The 15493-nt window shown below is 40.2% G+C and overlaps 1 protein-coding gene across 1 annotated transcript in view; it reads left to right on the forward strand.

Moving 5' to 3' along the window:
- WNK2 (WNK lysine deficient protein kinase 2) overlaps positions 1-15493 on the forward strand; it is a gene marked incomplete at its 5' end in the record, with an annotated part of 206484 nt that overhangs the window by 104710 nt on the left and 86281 nt on the right. Inside the window, 3 exons of the mRNA XM_019537018.1 lie at positions 552-771; positions 3751-4039; positions 12641-12837. Of these exons, the coding sequence (XP_019392563.1) occupies positions 552-771; positions 3751-4039; positions 12641-12837 (706 nt within the window). The remainder of the gene's footprint in view (positions 1-551; positions 772-3750; positions 4040-12640; positions 12838-15493) is intronic.

Raw genomic sequence — 15493 nt, forward strand, 5'->3', positions numbered from 1 at the left:
TGCCCCCCCACCCCGATTCAGGAGGCACCAGTCACTCATGCTGGATTGTAAATTATTAGGATGCCATCCACTGTCATTTAAATACTTCTCATGATGGAGACTGTCCTGTGTCCCTCTAGTTGCTTCAGTGATTTAAATAGCCTCACTATTTTTTGAAAAAGAAACCATGGTTTATTTGTAGCTTCAGCTAGATCTTGTTGCACCTATCTCCACTAGATTAAAGAGTCCTTTGGGACTTGATACCCTCCTCTCAAAAAGATACTTGAGGAACATTCCTAGTGGGAATTCCCCCTCACCTGTATCGATTTGAAACTCCACATATAAAGGTAATTTGGGCAGAAACTGCATCTTTGCTCCCAAGTACTTTTTTTGAACGCTTGAGTGAATGCTCAAGAGTTATGAAAAGTGCCGGAGTCCTATGGCTGTTTGCAAGGGTTGCTGTTACTAATAATCCTGTGTGCGTAGTGTCCTTTCTTTGTCACAGGTGTTTAGCTGGAGGTGTTTAAAGTATGCAGTATTTAATATTCTTTTTGGATATCCATTTGTTGCAGATATGAAATTAAAGACTTATTAAGTCATGCCTTTTTTGCTGAAGATACAGGGGTAAGAGTGGAACTTGCAGAAGAAGACCATGGTAGGAAATCCTCTATTGCCTTAAGACTCTGGGTAGAAGATCCTAAGAAACTGAAAGGAAAACCCAAAGATAATGGAGCCATTGAGTTTACTTTTGATCTGGAGAAGGAAACTCCTGATGATGTTGCACAAGAAATGGTATAATAAACTTCTCCTGACAAAAATAAATAAATGTATGCATGTATGTATGTATGTAGTACATAAATCTCAAAGGACAGCAGGAACAAACCTGGTAAAGTAAATTTAATTTAAAAGGTTCAACTCCAAAAAAAGGATGAGGGTAGGTTTTTCAAATGTGTGCTAGAAGAAAATTAAAGTAGTAAAAATATAAAGCTTATTGTCCTGTAGTAGGGACAGGCCAATGCAACTATTAAGCATCTCTGATTTATTCTCATCTATTAGATTGGGGTGGCTGAAGATAGGCTCAGATTCTTGGCCTGGAAGAATTTGAACAAGAAATATAATTTAAAATGCAGGTCGTCAACCGGGGATACTTGGGAAGGCCCTAGGGGGTACGCGTGGGTGAGTGGGCAGGGACGGAGCGCTGTCACCCACCGTCCCATGCCACTGCCTCCCAGGACCAGGGGTGGGGCGAGGACAGTAGCACTCTTCTGTGGGCCACACAGGGGCTGCCTAGCCAACTGGACATGGGGGAGCTCTCACGTAGCAGCCACCTCCACCACCCTGAGCTGCCGCTGCTCCACAGCCAGCTGTGTCACACCTTCACCCCCTCCCCCCACCCCCTGCGTCCAGCCACTGGGGGTACACTTACTTTAAAAAAAGGTTGAAAACCCCTGGTTTTTAGGAAGACATTGAGCTCTTGTCATAAACTGGTAACATGGTTTGAAGCATAGTTGGTGGCAGAAGGTTTGGAGCTTTATTTTTTTTCATGTTTTCTTTTGTTTTTTAAAGAACAGTAAAGGCTAACAGTGAATTTGTATGTTGTCTTTAAATTATTGTGGTCTGTATGTTTGGGAAACTCTTTTATCTTCCAATATTGCAACATAATTCTTAAAGTGATATTTTCTTTAGGAAGTCTACATTGTACCTTTGTTGAATTGCTGAGTTTTTTCCAACTAATTTACTGTTAGACAGAACTGTGGAAACCAAAAAAAAAAAAAAAAGCCAACATCACGATCCGCAGTTAGTAGACCAGCCAGTCTGAGGGTAGGTTTACATGGCACAGTTCAGTGGTTCTTAACAGAGCAAATTAGCTTGAATGAAATTCTGTATTTCCATGAGTAGACTGCATCTGGTACCCAAGGTAGCTTTGAATGAGATATCTTGGGTATCTCTATTGCAGTGCAGCCGACCATGTAGACAGACTTTTGGACACAACTGGATGGAAAATAGTCAAACTTTTGAAGTGGTCATGTTTTTCTACTATTGTATTGTGTAAAGCTGCAAAGATGATAACCTTAAATTAACAGTGCACAGTGTCACAGGCACCACAGTATCTTAAAACTAAAACAAATGCTTTCCCTTAGACAAAAGTATAGAAACAATTAAAAGATTGAGCTATTTGTTTCATTTTGTAATAGCTTCAAAGGAGCAGGTAAGACACTCTTCTGTAATGATTCATGAAACCAGGATGAGCTGGTCCTGAATTCTGACTTTGTTTTATGGTAATAATGTACGTTGTTTCCCATGAGAGCGAGCAGGAGAGGACGTTATTTAATGATCGTATCATCATCACTCCTATTCCCATGAGAGAGCAACCATTTTGATACTGTAACTCTTGTAACCGTGTGTCCCAAAATAATTTATGGAAAGTCAGCTTGCTGTAGCTTCCTGCTGCTAACCTGGAATTGAAAATTGAATGCATTTCAAGCAATATATTTTGACACGGCTCCCCTTAGTACAAGCTGCTGTGTGGTACAGTTTACCATTTTTAATAACCATGTTTAAATCTTAATGAAAAAGGTTTGCAAGTTAGGGCCTTCGTCTGCCAAACTTCTCATAGGAGAGAAGTGGGTTTTGGTTTATTTTGGCAGAAGTTCTCAAAAGTTCATAAACCTGAACCCTTACTATATCTTGCTTTCCTCCAAAGTATGTAGAAATGGTAATATTTTACTGAAAAAATTAATCATTCCTTACTGGCAGGTCTACTTCTAAGTCCCTTTTTTTTTTTTTTCCCCCCCCTCCAAATAATATATTCACCTAAATGGGTTTTTTGGCCACTCAGAATCCTTAGAAAACCCCAAAACCTTAAGTTTCCCATCTTGTGTTGCTGTAAATGTTTGTGAAGAAGATAATGTAAACATTCTCCTGGATGAATGAAGTTTAGTGATAGTTATAAAGGAATTTCAAAATTCATGAAGTTCAGGAGGAAACCTGTTTAAAGTTTCCCCATGGGCAAAGAAGGAAAGGCCTAAAAATAAGGCATATGCATGAGTGGGCTGACAACCCAGAGTTACAGAAGAAGAGTGACTCTGAGAGCTGTCAATGGCATTATGAAAAACAAAAGAAATCTTTTTTTGGATGAAGGTGTGAGATGAGAAGAACTCTTTTAATTTATTGTGACAGAATTTTAGATCTCCTCCCATCTGGCTTTGCAGAGAAGAATTTCTTGACAAAATTACTTACTGCTGTGCAAGGCTGTGTAGGTTTGTGAGACCTGGCCCCTTCAGTAATTAATTGGTTCCCTCTGAACTTCTGATTTTCACCATAAAGTTTTTATTATTAGGTTTTGCTGTATATTGCATCCAAAAAATCTGTCCATAAATAGAATTTAGATGCTTGGAACCCATCAAAATATTTCAGCTCCCTAAGCATGTGCAGTGGAAAATGGTGTCAGCTTGCATTTCTTCTTTGGGATATTTTGTGTCTTCCCCCTCCCCCCCCAAAAAAAGATATGGGGGAGACCTCATAAAAAAAACCCCCCTAAACTGCCATGCTATCTCGCAATTGGGTGGGAGGAAGGGAGTGACCACTGCAATTTTGGATCGATTGCTAGAAGTTTGCTGCAATAATTTGATTCAACCCATCCTGGACTCCTGTTTCTGAGAGAGGAGAAATGCAGTTCCTGCTTTTACAAACTCTTCCTTTCTCTCTCAATCTGTAACTTTTCATAACATATACATGTGTGTGCACTCAGTAAGTTTGTTTTCTCTGCAGATTGACTCTGGATTTTTTCATGAAAGTGATCTCAAGATAATTGCAAAGTCAATACGTGACAGAGTAGCATTAATACAATGGAGAAGAGACAGAATTGGGCCCAGGATCCAGTCAGAGGACCGTAGAGATTCTGAATGTTTGGAGAAACTGAAGGTCCCACATGCACAACAGGTTCAAGTTACGTACCTTTCCCATGCTGGTCACCATATCCCCTCAGAATCAGAAGAGCCAGAAGCTGACCAGCATCCGTTTCAGCAGAACCTGCCCACCAGCGTCACATCTGTTGCATGTAAGTCTCATGTCTGCTTTACTGCTTCTCAGAGGAGTTGTGATTTATCCTTGTGGAAAGATCATCAGTACCCCAAGCTAAACATTGAACCCTGAGTAATTTTGCACAATGTAGTTCACCAGTGTATCAATACGGGGCATTCTAAATTCCACAAAAAATAACTGGAGAACCTGCACAAAATATCACGCCTGCTTTTTGTATAGTATTTGATTGATACAGGTGTAGGGCAAATAAACACTGAAAACACTGAAGTGTTATAATAGATGGCTGAGTAAGGTAACTGAGATTTTCAATAATTCAATATTCAAATAATTCAACTCCCCAAGAGATTTCATATGGACTGTTATGAGGGCACTGCTGAGCTTCCTGAGCAGTATTATCATACTTTTTCAGTTTTTGGAGCCTTGAATTACCTTAGAAAAAATGTAGAAAGGGAAGCGTTTCCTCAAGTGAAGATTTGGAAGGAAAAAATACAGAATAAGAACTGTGTGTATGTTCTGTGGCTTTACATCAAGTGGCTTGAAACTGTGTTGAGCATGTCCTGTATTGCTGAATGAAGTTGGAATGATTTTAAATACCCAGCATCAGCTACTGAAAGATAAACCTGAGGTTTTTATTTCTGAAATTAAATGTCAAGTCTTGAAAAGCAGTAAGACTCGAGTAGTCAAGCTGGCAGCATCAGCAGAAAAACTCTCTAGTCACCTTATTTGGTATCAACAAAAAACTGGCACAGCAGTATAACATTACAGAAGGCTGTCTCCTTGTGCAACTGAAGTGCTTTCAGAAGCTGCAGAGACTGAACTGGCTACAGACCTGAACAGGGTGACTTGTCCATTTTAGTATTGTGTTAGTGACATGGATACGTTTTTTCCAGAATCAGCTGTTCTCAAAACAAAGGGGGTGCAGTTTGAGTAGTTTCTGATGGATGTTCCAAACACTCTTCTATTGTAAAGCTTCCCTAGTACTGTCACAAGAAGAAAGAAGATGCTGGATGATTCAGGATGCAGCCAGATTTATTCCATTTAGTAGGACTGCTGTGTTGTAGTTTCAGTCAAGCATGCTGAGGAAATGACAGCTGTAGTAGTGGATTGGATCAGTTGATCCTAAATATCACACCCAAAGCTTCATGGTCCCACTGTTTTATTCCCAGCCAGTCTCTTAGAAAGACCAATGCCAGGATCATCAGAATGTGCTTAAGTCATCAACTTCATGAAAGGCCATCCAAATAATGTTTGTGTTTTTATGTTGCTCTGTGATTATATAGGTTTTCTTCCTATGCAAACCCTTTTTCGTACAGAATTGAAAAGGCTGTTGCACAGTGAAATGCTAATATTCATAGATGCTCACAGAAGTTGTTAGAGTCATAAATGTTAGAAGTTCTTGTAATAAGAAATGGGTTTGATCAGTTAGGAAGAATATCTTTCAATGGTCAAAGAATGAAGTGAGACTGGCCAAAGGCTTAGTTGAGCTCTCCCTTGCAAAGAATATTTAAAATTCTTAGATTAAGGACGCAAAAGCTTCCTTAACCATCTTATTAAAAAGAGAACCAAATGTGGAAAAAATGGATACTGTATCTTAAAGATAGGGTAGAGGTCAAGATCAGTCCAGGTATGGCCCAGGAACTGATTAAATACTTTGCCTTGGGCCTCTATGAGGATGAAGATGCAGCTGATGACTTTGGTAGGAACCACGTGGCAGTGAGTAGCTGATTATAGAGATTATCACATCTGAAGTGGAAACAAAACTTGGATTTGTTCACTGTCAGAATCTTGGGTTCCTGGAATTTTCCACCCTGGATAACTGAAGGAATTGGTACACGAAATAGCAACTCCTGCATAGATCTTCACCAAATCTGTCAACTTGGGAAGTTGGAAAACAGCAAATGTAGCATCTTTTCTTTTCTTTTTTTAACAGGGAGAAATGGATGTAGGTAATTGCAGGCCTGATAGCCTGACTTCAAAAGTTTGTAGGGTCTTGAAACAGGTACTGTAGGAATACATAGCCAAAGATAGAGAAGTAACAGGAAAATAGGACAAAATACGGCATAGGTTTATTTGAAGAAGATCATGTCAAACTAATTCAATATCCTTCTATGAAAAGAGTGTAACAGGCTTCTTGAATAAAGGTAGTGTAGTGGACTTAATTAAACTAGATTCAAGCAAAACTTTTGATACTGTGCTTTATGGGAAATATTGGCCAAACTGGATGCAGATAAATGTTAGATCAAAGAAAGATTACAGCAGGCAATGTTGCAGGGTGAGTTATCTGACTGAAGAGAGATTTACTAGTGAAGTTCTTCAAGGATTGGTCTTGGGACCTATCCTGCTTAACAGTTTTATCAGCAACGTTGGTATTGGAACTAGATGTATCCTCATCGGGGCATGTCCAGATGAGCGTGCATGTGCCTCTTGCAGCATCTCAAACCCCTTTGAAATGCTGCAAGAGGCACATGTGGGAACAAAAAAACATTCCTCGTGCTGAAAATTTGTAGCACAGAGGCAAAATTAGACGCCTGGATATCCAGGGGTCAAACAATACTCCAGGGGAAAAAAGTAGGCAAGGCACCGTCCCAGTCCATGCCCTGAGGCAACCGGAGGCTCAGTCCAGCCAGAGCATCTATTTGGCTGGCCCTTGCCTCAGTGCTAAAGCACACTGCCTGCCTGTGCATGGCAGGCAGTAGTGCAAGCTGCAGGGACCTGGCCCCAGCTTGGCATGTAAGTAGGGGGTTGGGGGGCTAGAGGAGGGGGGAGGGGACCATGGGGGAGGCCCCGCCTGGCCCCAACTACTTGTTCACAGCACAGGTACTGGCCCTGGGCTCTAGCTACCCCTGGCTGCAGACCTGGGAGGAGCGAGGCAGGGTTATTTTGCCCCAGGTGGCACAACTTGCTTCACAACCAAGTGCATGTCCAAGCATGTGTGTGGTGGCAAAAAGCCTCAGTTTAAATTTGTACTGCTTCTGTTTGAGCTGCTGCATGTGCATGTGGTTGCATGTGTGGACGTGCTTTTGAAGTTTATGGCTGACACTTAAGTGCTGCTAGTGCAGAAGAGGACCGAATGATTATTCAGGGTGATGTAGGTAATTGTGTGGAATGGGGCATTAAAAGTGAATTGAAGTTTAATCATTTTTGGTTGTCTGAATGAGGAACTACACAACCTCAATTGCAGAACCCAGGGAGTTGTCTTTCTGTTTCTGAGCTTCATATTTCTCTTCAGTGATTCAGGAAAAAATGCAATTTCCTGCCCATCAAAAATGATGATTAAAACCTTCTGGGTTGAGTAGCTTCTGTCAGCAAGACCAATTCTGCTATCTGACAGAATTCCTGATTTGTATGTATTAATTTGTCATTGCATGCTAATAGTTAAAAATAAACAACAGCAAAAAAAAAAAATCTTCACAGACAAGGTCAGCTTCCAAACTATTGCACCTGGCAGCACAGTTTGGGGAGCAGGTGAGCAGCCAACAGTGGGGAAAGAACACATCAGGGATTATTTAGAAAAGCTGGATGTGGACAGGTTTGTGGGGTCAGATGTGATGCACCTGAAGGTACTAAGGGAGTTAGCTGATGTGATTGCAAAGCTGCTGGCCATTATCTTTGAAAACTCACAGTGACTGGGGGAGGATTAGAAAAGGGCAAATGCAGTACCCATCTTTAAGAATGGGAAGAAGGAGGATCCAGGGAACAGCAAACCTCACTTCAGTCCCTGGTAAAATCATGGGGCAGGTCCACAAGGAATCTATTTCTAAGCATTTGGAGGAGGAGGTGACCTAGGAACAGTCGGCATGGATTCACCTAGGGCAAGTCATGCCTGACCAACCTGATTGCCTTATATGATGAGATGATTGGCTCTGTGAATGTGGAAAGAGCAGTGGACATGTTATAACTTGATTTTAATAAGGCTTTTGATACAGTCCCCCCACAACATTCTTGCAAGCAAGCTAAAGAAGTACAGGTTGGATGGCTGAACTAAGTTAGATAGAAAACTGGCTGGATCATTGGGCTGAGAGGATAGTAATCAATTGATATGGGGCTAGGTGAACAACTATTCCGTAAAGTGTCCCAGGGGAAAACTAAGAGCTGTGGTCATAAACTCCTAAAAGAAGGTTTTAAACTGGATATAAGGAAAAACTTCACGGTTCATGTAACCAGACTCTGGAAAAGACTCCCAGCAGGTGTGGTGCAAGTACCTATACTGGAGATCATCAAAAAGGATACTGGATACATACCTTGCTGGGGTTATTTAACCAGAGCAGTGGGGCTGGACCTGATGATCTCAAGGGGTCTCTTCCAGCCCTAAACTTCTAGGAATCTGTGAATGACTGTCTAGTTGGCAGCCAGTATCAAATGGAGTGCCCCAGGGGTTGGTCCTGGGGCTGGTTTTATTCAATATTTTCAACAATGACCTGGAAGATGGCATAAAGCGCACCCTCAGAAAGTTTGCAAATGACACCAGGCTAAGAGGAGTAGTAGGTATTCAGGCTGTTCAAAACGGCACCATTCCGTTTCAACTTGCATTTCGATGAAACAGTGTTTCATTTTGAATTTCATTTCAATTCGAAACCACTGTTCTGTTTTGTGTTGTTGAAACTGTTTCAACTTTTCACCCATAAGCTATAATGGGGAAGCTCGAAACGGCCTACAACTTTGTCATTTGTGGGCTGATTTGGATAAAACTTGCAGGAATGGTAGCCCTTTCTGAGGGCATGAAGTCTGCCAAGTTTTAAGGAGATTGATAGAGGGGTTTCAGGGAAACTGCACCTCAAACCGTGGACAAGCAAAACTCATGACATGGGTGATGTTGTGTATGTGTGTGTGTTAGTTAAGGTGCAGCAGGGTGAAAGCTGCAGGCCTGCTAGCCCCTTCTGAGGCCGTGAAGCCTGCCAGCTGTCGAGGAGATAGGTGCAGGGGCTTCTGGGTTCTGGGGCTCTGCATCTCTGGCTGCAAACAGGCAACACTCATGACATGGATGTTTGTGCAACTGACTGTGTCAGCCTTAGGGCACAGGGGGGTGAAAACTGCAGGCCTGCTAGGCCCTGCTGCAGCCACGAAGCCTGTCAAGGAGATAGGTGCAGGGAGTCTGGGCTCTGGGGCCCTGCGCCTCTAGCTGCTGACAGGCAAACCTGGAACACACCACACAGTAACTGACACCAAGGCAGAAAGCAGGGCAGTTCAAACAGTGCTGCCTTTTATGCAGTTTTTTCATCCTTCCCCCAGAGCACTGGGATTAGAAGAGACCTCAGGGAAGGATGACAGTCACTGGCCAGCTACACAGTCAATAATGAGAGCAATCCTTCCCTCTCCTTACTTTAGTTTCTGTTTCCCTGCAAGCAAGCCCAGCTTGAGCTTCGAAACTTGAAACATTTAAAAAATTTCAGAATGTTTCAGCTTGCCTCGTTTTTTGATTTGAGGCTGTTTTGAAGCTCTGTTTTGTTTTGATTTTGCTGTTTCAAGCTCAAAATGAATTGAAACAGTGTAGAAATGAAACTGCTGGTGAAATTTCATGCAGCCCTAGTAGATATGCTGGAGGGAAGGGCTAGGATTCTGAGTGACCTAGACAAATTGGAAGATTGGGCCAAAAGAAATATGAGGTTCGATAATGAGAATTGCAAAGTCCTGCACTGAGGAAGGAACAATCCCATGCACTGATATAGCCCGGGGACCAACTGGCTATGCAGCAGTTCTGCATAGAAAAGGACTAGGGAGTTCATGGACAGTAATATGAATACGAGCCAACAATGTGCCCTTCTTGCAAAGAAAGCTAATGGCATGCTGGGCTGCATTAGTAGGAGCATTGCCAGCAGATCAAGGGAAGTGATTATTCCTCTCTATTTGGCACTGGGAAAGCCATGTCTGGAGTACTGTCTAGTTTTGCCCTGCCCTGAAAGGATGGGGACAAGTTGGAGAGAGTCCAGTGGAGGGCAACTAAAATGGTTTGGGAGCTGAGGTACATGACCTGAGGAAAGGCTGAGGGAACTGGGCTTATTTAGTCTAGAGAAGGGGAAACTGAAAGGAGATTTTAATAGCAGCCTTCAACTACCTAAAGATGGGGTCAAAAGAGGATGGAGCTAAACTGTTCGGTGGTGGCAGATGACACAACATGGAACAATGGTCTCAAGTTGCAGCAAGGGAAGCTTAGGTTAGATGTTAGGAAAAACCCTTCATGAGGAGGCTAGTAAAGCACTGGAACAGGTTACTCAGAGAGATGGTGGAATCTCCATCACCTGGAGGTTTTTAAGACCAGGCTTGACAAAACCTTGGCTGTGGATATAGAGTTGGGGCAGGTCCTGTTTTGAGCAGGGGTTGGACTACATGACCTCCTGAGGTCCCTTCTGACCCCAATTTTCTAAGATGCTGTCCTACCCTGGAAGCTGTTACGTTGGGGGAATGCCCTTGTAATGAGTTTTACTTAGTTAACCTGCTTCTAAAAATTCAAAATACAGACCCTGTTTATTCCTCAACTCAGGTACCTTACAAAATGTTTTTTCATTATATTTGAGTTAGTTTGTAACCTTAAACAGGAAACATAATTATAGTGGCTTCTGCACAAAATAACTGACTTTTACATAATAATATATTTTGACTTGCGTATAACTTTCAGAATGTTACAGTATTTATAAAACCTTTGAAAATACAGGTCTTATCCTACATTTTTTTTTCTGACCACATCCTGAATTCATATAAGCTTACTCCTTTGAGAAGCCTTTCATAAAATACTACATTAGATTTTTTTTTTTTTTTAAATGATAGCTAAATTAAATTAATTGTGCTGGCCAGTGGGTTGGCAAGATTCAAAGCGCAGGTATGTATTAAGACTGGAATTTGCTTTCTGGTCCACTATTTGTGATGTATTCCTCTTGTAATTTGACAATTCAGTGGCCCAAGTCCTTGGAAACTTGTTTCGTGTTGAGAAGTCAGTTCCCTATCTATCTCATGTGCTACTTATTTTTTCATTTTCTCCCTAATTTAATATCTGTGTACAGCATGGTGTGCCATAAATATCCACATTTGAGTCGGACTGATGATGAACATTTATTTTCTAGCTTTATTTGAGATCTTTGAATAATTGTTTATAATGAGTTGAAATGCTGTATGCTATAAAATCACAATATTGTTTTCTTAGGCAGAGTTTGATTATTTTAAACTGGAGATGCATATGTGCAGAGAAATGGGATTAACTTTTCAATACTTGGTTAGGAGATGAGTTTCTAAAAATGGAGAGGGCTTGAGACCTTAGTCGCCTTTTATTCAAACTCAAAAAAAGCCCTATTTAGGTGGTAGAGGAATTGGGAAGATGGGTGGTTTGAGACAAAATAGTAGCAGTGGATGTCTTCAAATTAAAACCCTTTAAAAAAACAAACAAACGGTGGTGTAGGTCAGCTACATTTACAACTCCTCCCTGTTGTCACAGTCACTGTTTTTTTTTAAACTCCATGGGAAGAATGGCTACCATCTTGGTTCTTTCAAGTATACATAGCTTTAGCAAAAGAATCTAGTTAACTGTGCAGATATGTTGTACAAGTTTCAATAAACTCGAAAAGGTCTCTAATATTCAACAAAACCATTATAAGCCTTACTTCCATTTGACAAAAATCCCAGTCTTGCCCAGTTCTCAGTTGTGCAATTCTTCAGATTAGTCAGGATAACTCTGTGTATTGTAAGCATTGACAAAGCTGTGAATTGTGCTCCTAATCATTGAAAACTTAGATTGAGATGGCTGCTTATATTAAGCGGTTTTATTTCATTCATTTATGTTGATATTGAATCCAGGTATGCTAAGGCTTTCTACTTGTAAAGGACAAAATCGGGAAAGATCAGGATTTATTAATGTTGTTTAGACCCGAGTTGTAATTTCAATGAATTGGTTCTTCTGTTATTTACTTTGCATGTGTGGCAATTGGGACCTAAAATGGTAGGACAAGTGAAAACTTAAACTCTTTGGCTCAATGATTTTTGGGCATTGTGTTGAATAGTGCTATGGGACTTACCATGCTGCAGCAAAAAGCCAGAGTTTGTTTTTCCTATTGTTTTGTTCCCATTGTACATTTTACTTCTGATCTTTCTTGTTTTCTCTTGTCAGTATTCCTTAGTTGAGGTAATAGTATGCAGTGAAGCTGATTTATAAACTTTATATTGGCTAAGCAAATTGTGCAGCATAACATATTCCATAATTTATTTTAAATGGAAACTTGCAACACCAATAATCAAAAGGGTGTTAAAACCAGCAACTCTTTAAAGGCAAGGCACTGAGGTCTCCTCTCTGCTATGGAAATCGCAATAGACTGCAGTATATATATTATTTTCATCCTGTAAGATTCATAGAACACTTATAGTTCTTAGTGTTAGTGCTTTATCCCATTACAGGAAATATTTGTGTCTAGCTTCATAGAAAAACCAATAGGAGATGCTTGTTTTTTAGCTTACAGGGAGGAGGATGTGCCTTTCATGGAAAATAACATTTGTATTGTATAACTTTTTTTATCTAGTGGAAATGGTCAAATTAGTAGTGGTAATGGTCAAAGCACACATTGACCTCATTGTTAAAGCTGTTTAATATTTTGTTTGATTTCTTAAGCCCTTAATAAAAAAGATTTTTTTCTTTCAGCTGACAGCACATTTGACAGTGGTCAGGGGTCCACTGTTTATTCAGACTCACAGAGCAGCCAGCAAAGTGTCATCTATTCATCTATTCCTGATTCAATACCTCCTGCTATTCAACGGGTTTACAGTCCACCTCTAAGTGAGAGCCAGGCTTTGCCTCATAGTCTTCAGCAACTAGGGCACTACCAGCAGCCTTCAGGAGTAAGTAACTTATTATGATATTAAATATTATCATTATTTAGCAACTTGCTCTTCCCCCCCTCTGCTTTTTATGCTGATTTATTTTGTTCATGTATTCCCAGTTTGACTTACAAGTGTCTCTTTCATTTTGCTATAAGAAGATAGAGTATTTCTAAGTGTGGTTACTTTGATCAAGGAAATGGTTTTAGCGTTTGGTATAGCACTTCCTACAGTATCATAAAATGGGCCTCCATTTATTTCATTTCATTTCATTGGTTTAATAACTTTGCCCTTACTAGAATTAAACTCATGAGCACGTTTGCCTAACAGTTATTTTTTGGTTTTGGTATGTGTGTGTGTTTGCTTGCTTTTTGTTGTAGCCATATATTATTGTTCCTGCACTTGTACAAGAGCCCCTTGAGTCAGAAACTTCCTCTTGCTGTGATAAAGGTCAAGAATCTATTCACTGCCTTCCCAGTCCTGTGCTTGGACATAGTATTGCACAGAGGAGAAGTAGTACTTCTGTTATTGAGGCTCCAAAATCAAGCACCAGTAACCCAGCCAGATGCTTACTCTTCTGTTCATGTTATGATGACCCTAGTCAGCAAAAATTAATGGAATCATCGCTGCAAGAACAGTCGTGTGCAGTCAGACATAAACCACCAGATTTCGTGTGTGACAGAACCAATATAGGTGTAGCGTGTCCTTCAGGAATGCCAGTGGGGCATGGCTTGGGTGTGAACCAATTACCCATGATGCACAGCACTTACTGTAGTTATCATCGCCATAGTGATTCAGCAGTGGCTTTGAGTCCAAATGTAACATCATTGGCAAAAGAACTGATAATGGAAAATGCAAACATCTTAAAGAATAAAGAAGAAGCAAGCAAGTCACAGTCAGTGACATTGGAAGTCTCTGAAAATCACACTAAGTTAATGATACTTCAGCACAGTTGTCGGGCATGCTTGGCCCATCTGCTTCCTACTAGAGACTATCCAAAAATGTCAAAGTTCTTAATGCCTGCACATCTGAAATGTGCTACACCCCTTTCTCATTGGCTTTGTAACACAGTGTCAAAAAGCTCAGTATCTCAACCTCTCCCTCAGGGCCTCAGATCTTGTGGCAGAAGCTTAGACCTGCCTTTATTACATGAATCTCTCCAATGTATTATTAGCCAAAAAACTAATTGTGCTCCTGGGAGGACTACAAGAGTCACAGAAAGAGCTCTGGATTCTGAGTCCTTCAGATGTCGAGAAGCCAACATGCCAGCACACTTTCAGCCCTGCCACAGAGTTTGTGTTGGCAAAACATCACTGAAGGAAAGGAAGAAACTGGAGACTCCATGTGTACAGAGCAGTGAAAGCAAGCTAATTAGTAAAAATCTTACTCAAGATGTGGTAGGTAAAGTCCTTCATTTAATCCTTACTTAACCTTGTAAGAAGAAAAGTTGAATCCAAGAATGAAACTGTCTCATGATCCACTATATTACCCTGGATGCTTCAGGAATGTCAAACTTTACCCTGCTTTTCCCTTCTATACTCCAAAATACCTGCAACAAAAATAGAAATAGATTTACTCTGAAATGTTCCTGTGAATAGCTTCAAACATAACCTAGGGCAAACAATTTCATCTTTGGCACCTGTAACAAGCTCCATCAGCTGCTTAAACCACCCATCCTATGCATATTATTGTTGGACGCAATATTTTTTCCTTGTTTATGTAAAACAAAAAATTAACAGCTTTGAATATAACGATAAAAAGCACTTTTTCAGCAAAACCTGTAATTAAACTGAACAGTACAGCATAGTGACTTGGAGCAAGTCCACTCTCTTTCACTAATTATCTGTGGACGTTTTCAGTAATTGAACTTAAGTGCATTCTTCTTTCTTCCTTCTCCCCCTTCCCCTTGTTTATCGGGAGTTGGAAAGGATGAGAATTGTTTAAGATTTTTGGTCATGTTGATGTTTTTCCTAAATGTTTAGGTCTAAGTTGGGCTTTGCATTGGATTTTCATCATTTTTCTGTTTGTGATAGCCCAGGTATAAGCTTGAAGAAACCTTGACTTACTTTTTTTTTTTTTTTTTTAAACAACCATTTACTACTTTCCTACTTAAGGAGGACATAAACTACTGTAGCAGTATAGCATCAAGCAGGAAGAGAGGGGTTATTAGTGTTTTGTAGGAATATAAGTTCAGTCTTTTACATCTTAGTATATATAGCATGTATACTGTTCACTTTATTAATGGATTCCCTGGAGGGCCTGTATATATTAAGAACTTTTCTGATTTTTTTTTCATTGTACTCATTTTACCTTTTTTTACTCTTCCTTTATTTTCCTATATCAATTTCATAACCACCAATTCAAGAATTTGAGTAAACATCCTGACAAAAGTTTTGTTTTTAACATACAAGCCCATTTTTCCCGCTGAACCCATGATTTATTTTTTTAATAATGAATTGTCAGCCAGTATATGTGCACTTTTCATGGCAGATGATGGAGCTTACCTGGGTTGTGGAAACCAAATTCAGTTTTATATAAATATTTATCCTGAAAACAGAATTTTAAAATCTCATTAAAATTCAGGGCCTGGACACATGCCACTAGTCTTTTATACCAGTGTTAAATGTATATATTATAAAGAATATAAGCAAGGTTTATTTTTATATATTTATATAGC

The sequence above is a fragment of the Crocodylus porosus genome, unplaced genomic scaffold (genome assembly GCF_001723895.1).
Source record: "Crocodylus porosus isolate Cpor-Errol unplaced genomic scaffold, CroPor_comp1, whole genome shotgun sequence".
Taxonomy (NCBI): Eukaryota; Metazoa; Chordata; order Crocodylia; family Crocodylidae; genus Crocodylus; species Crocodylus porosus.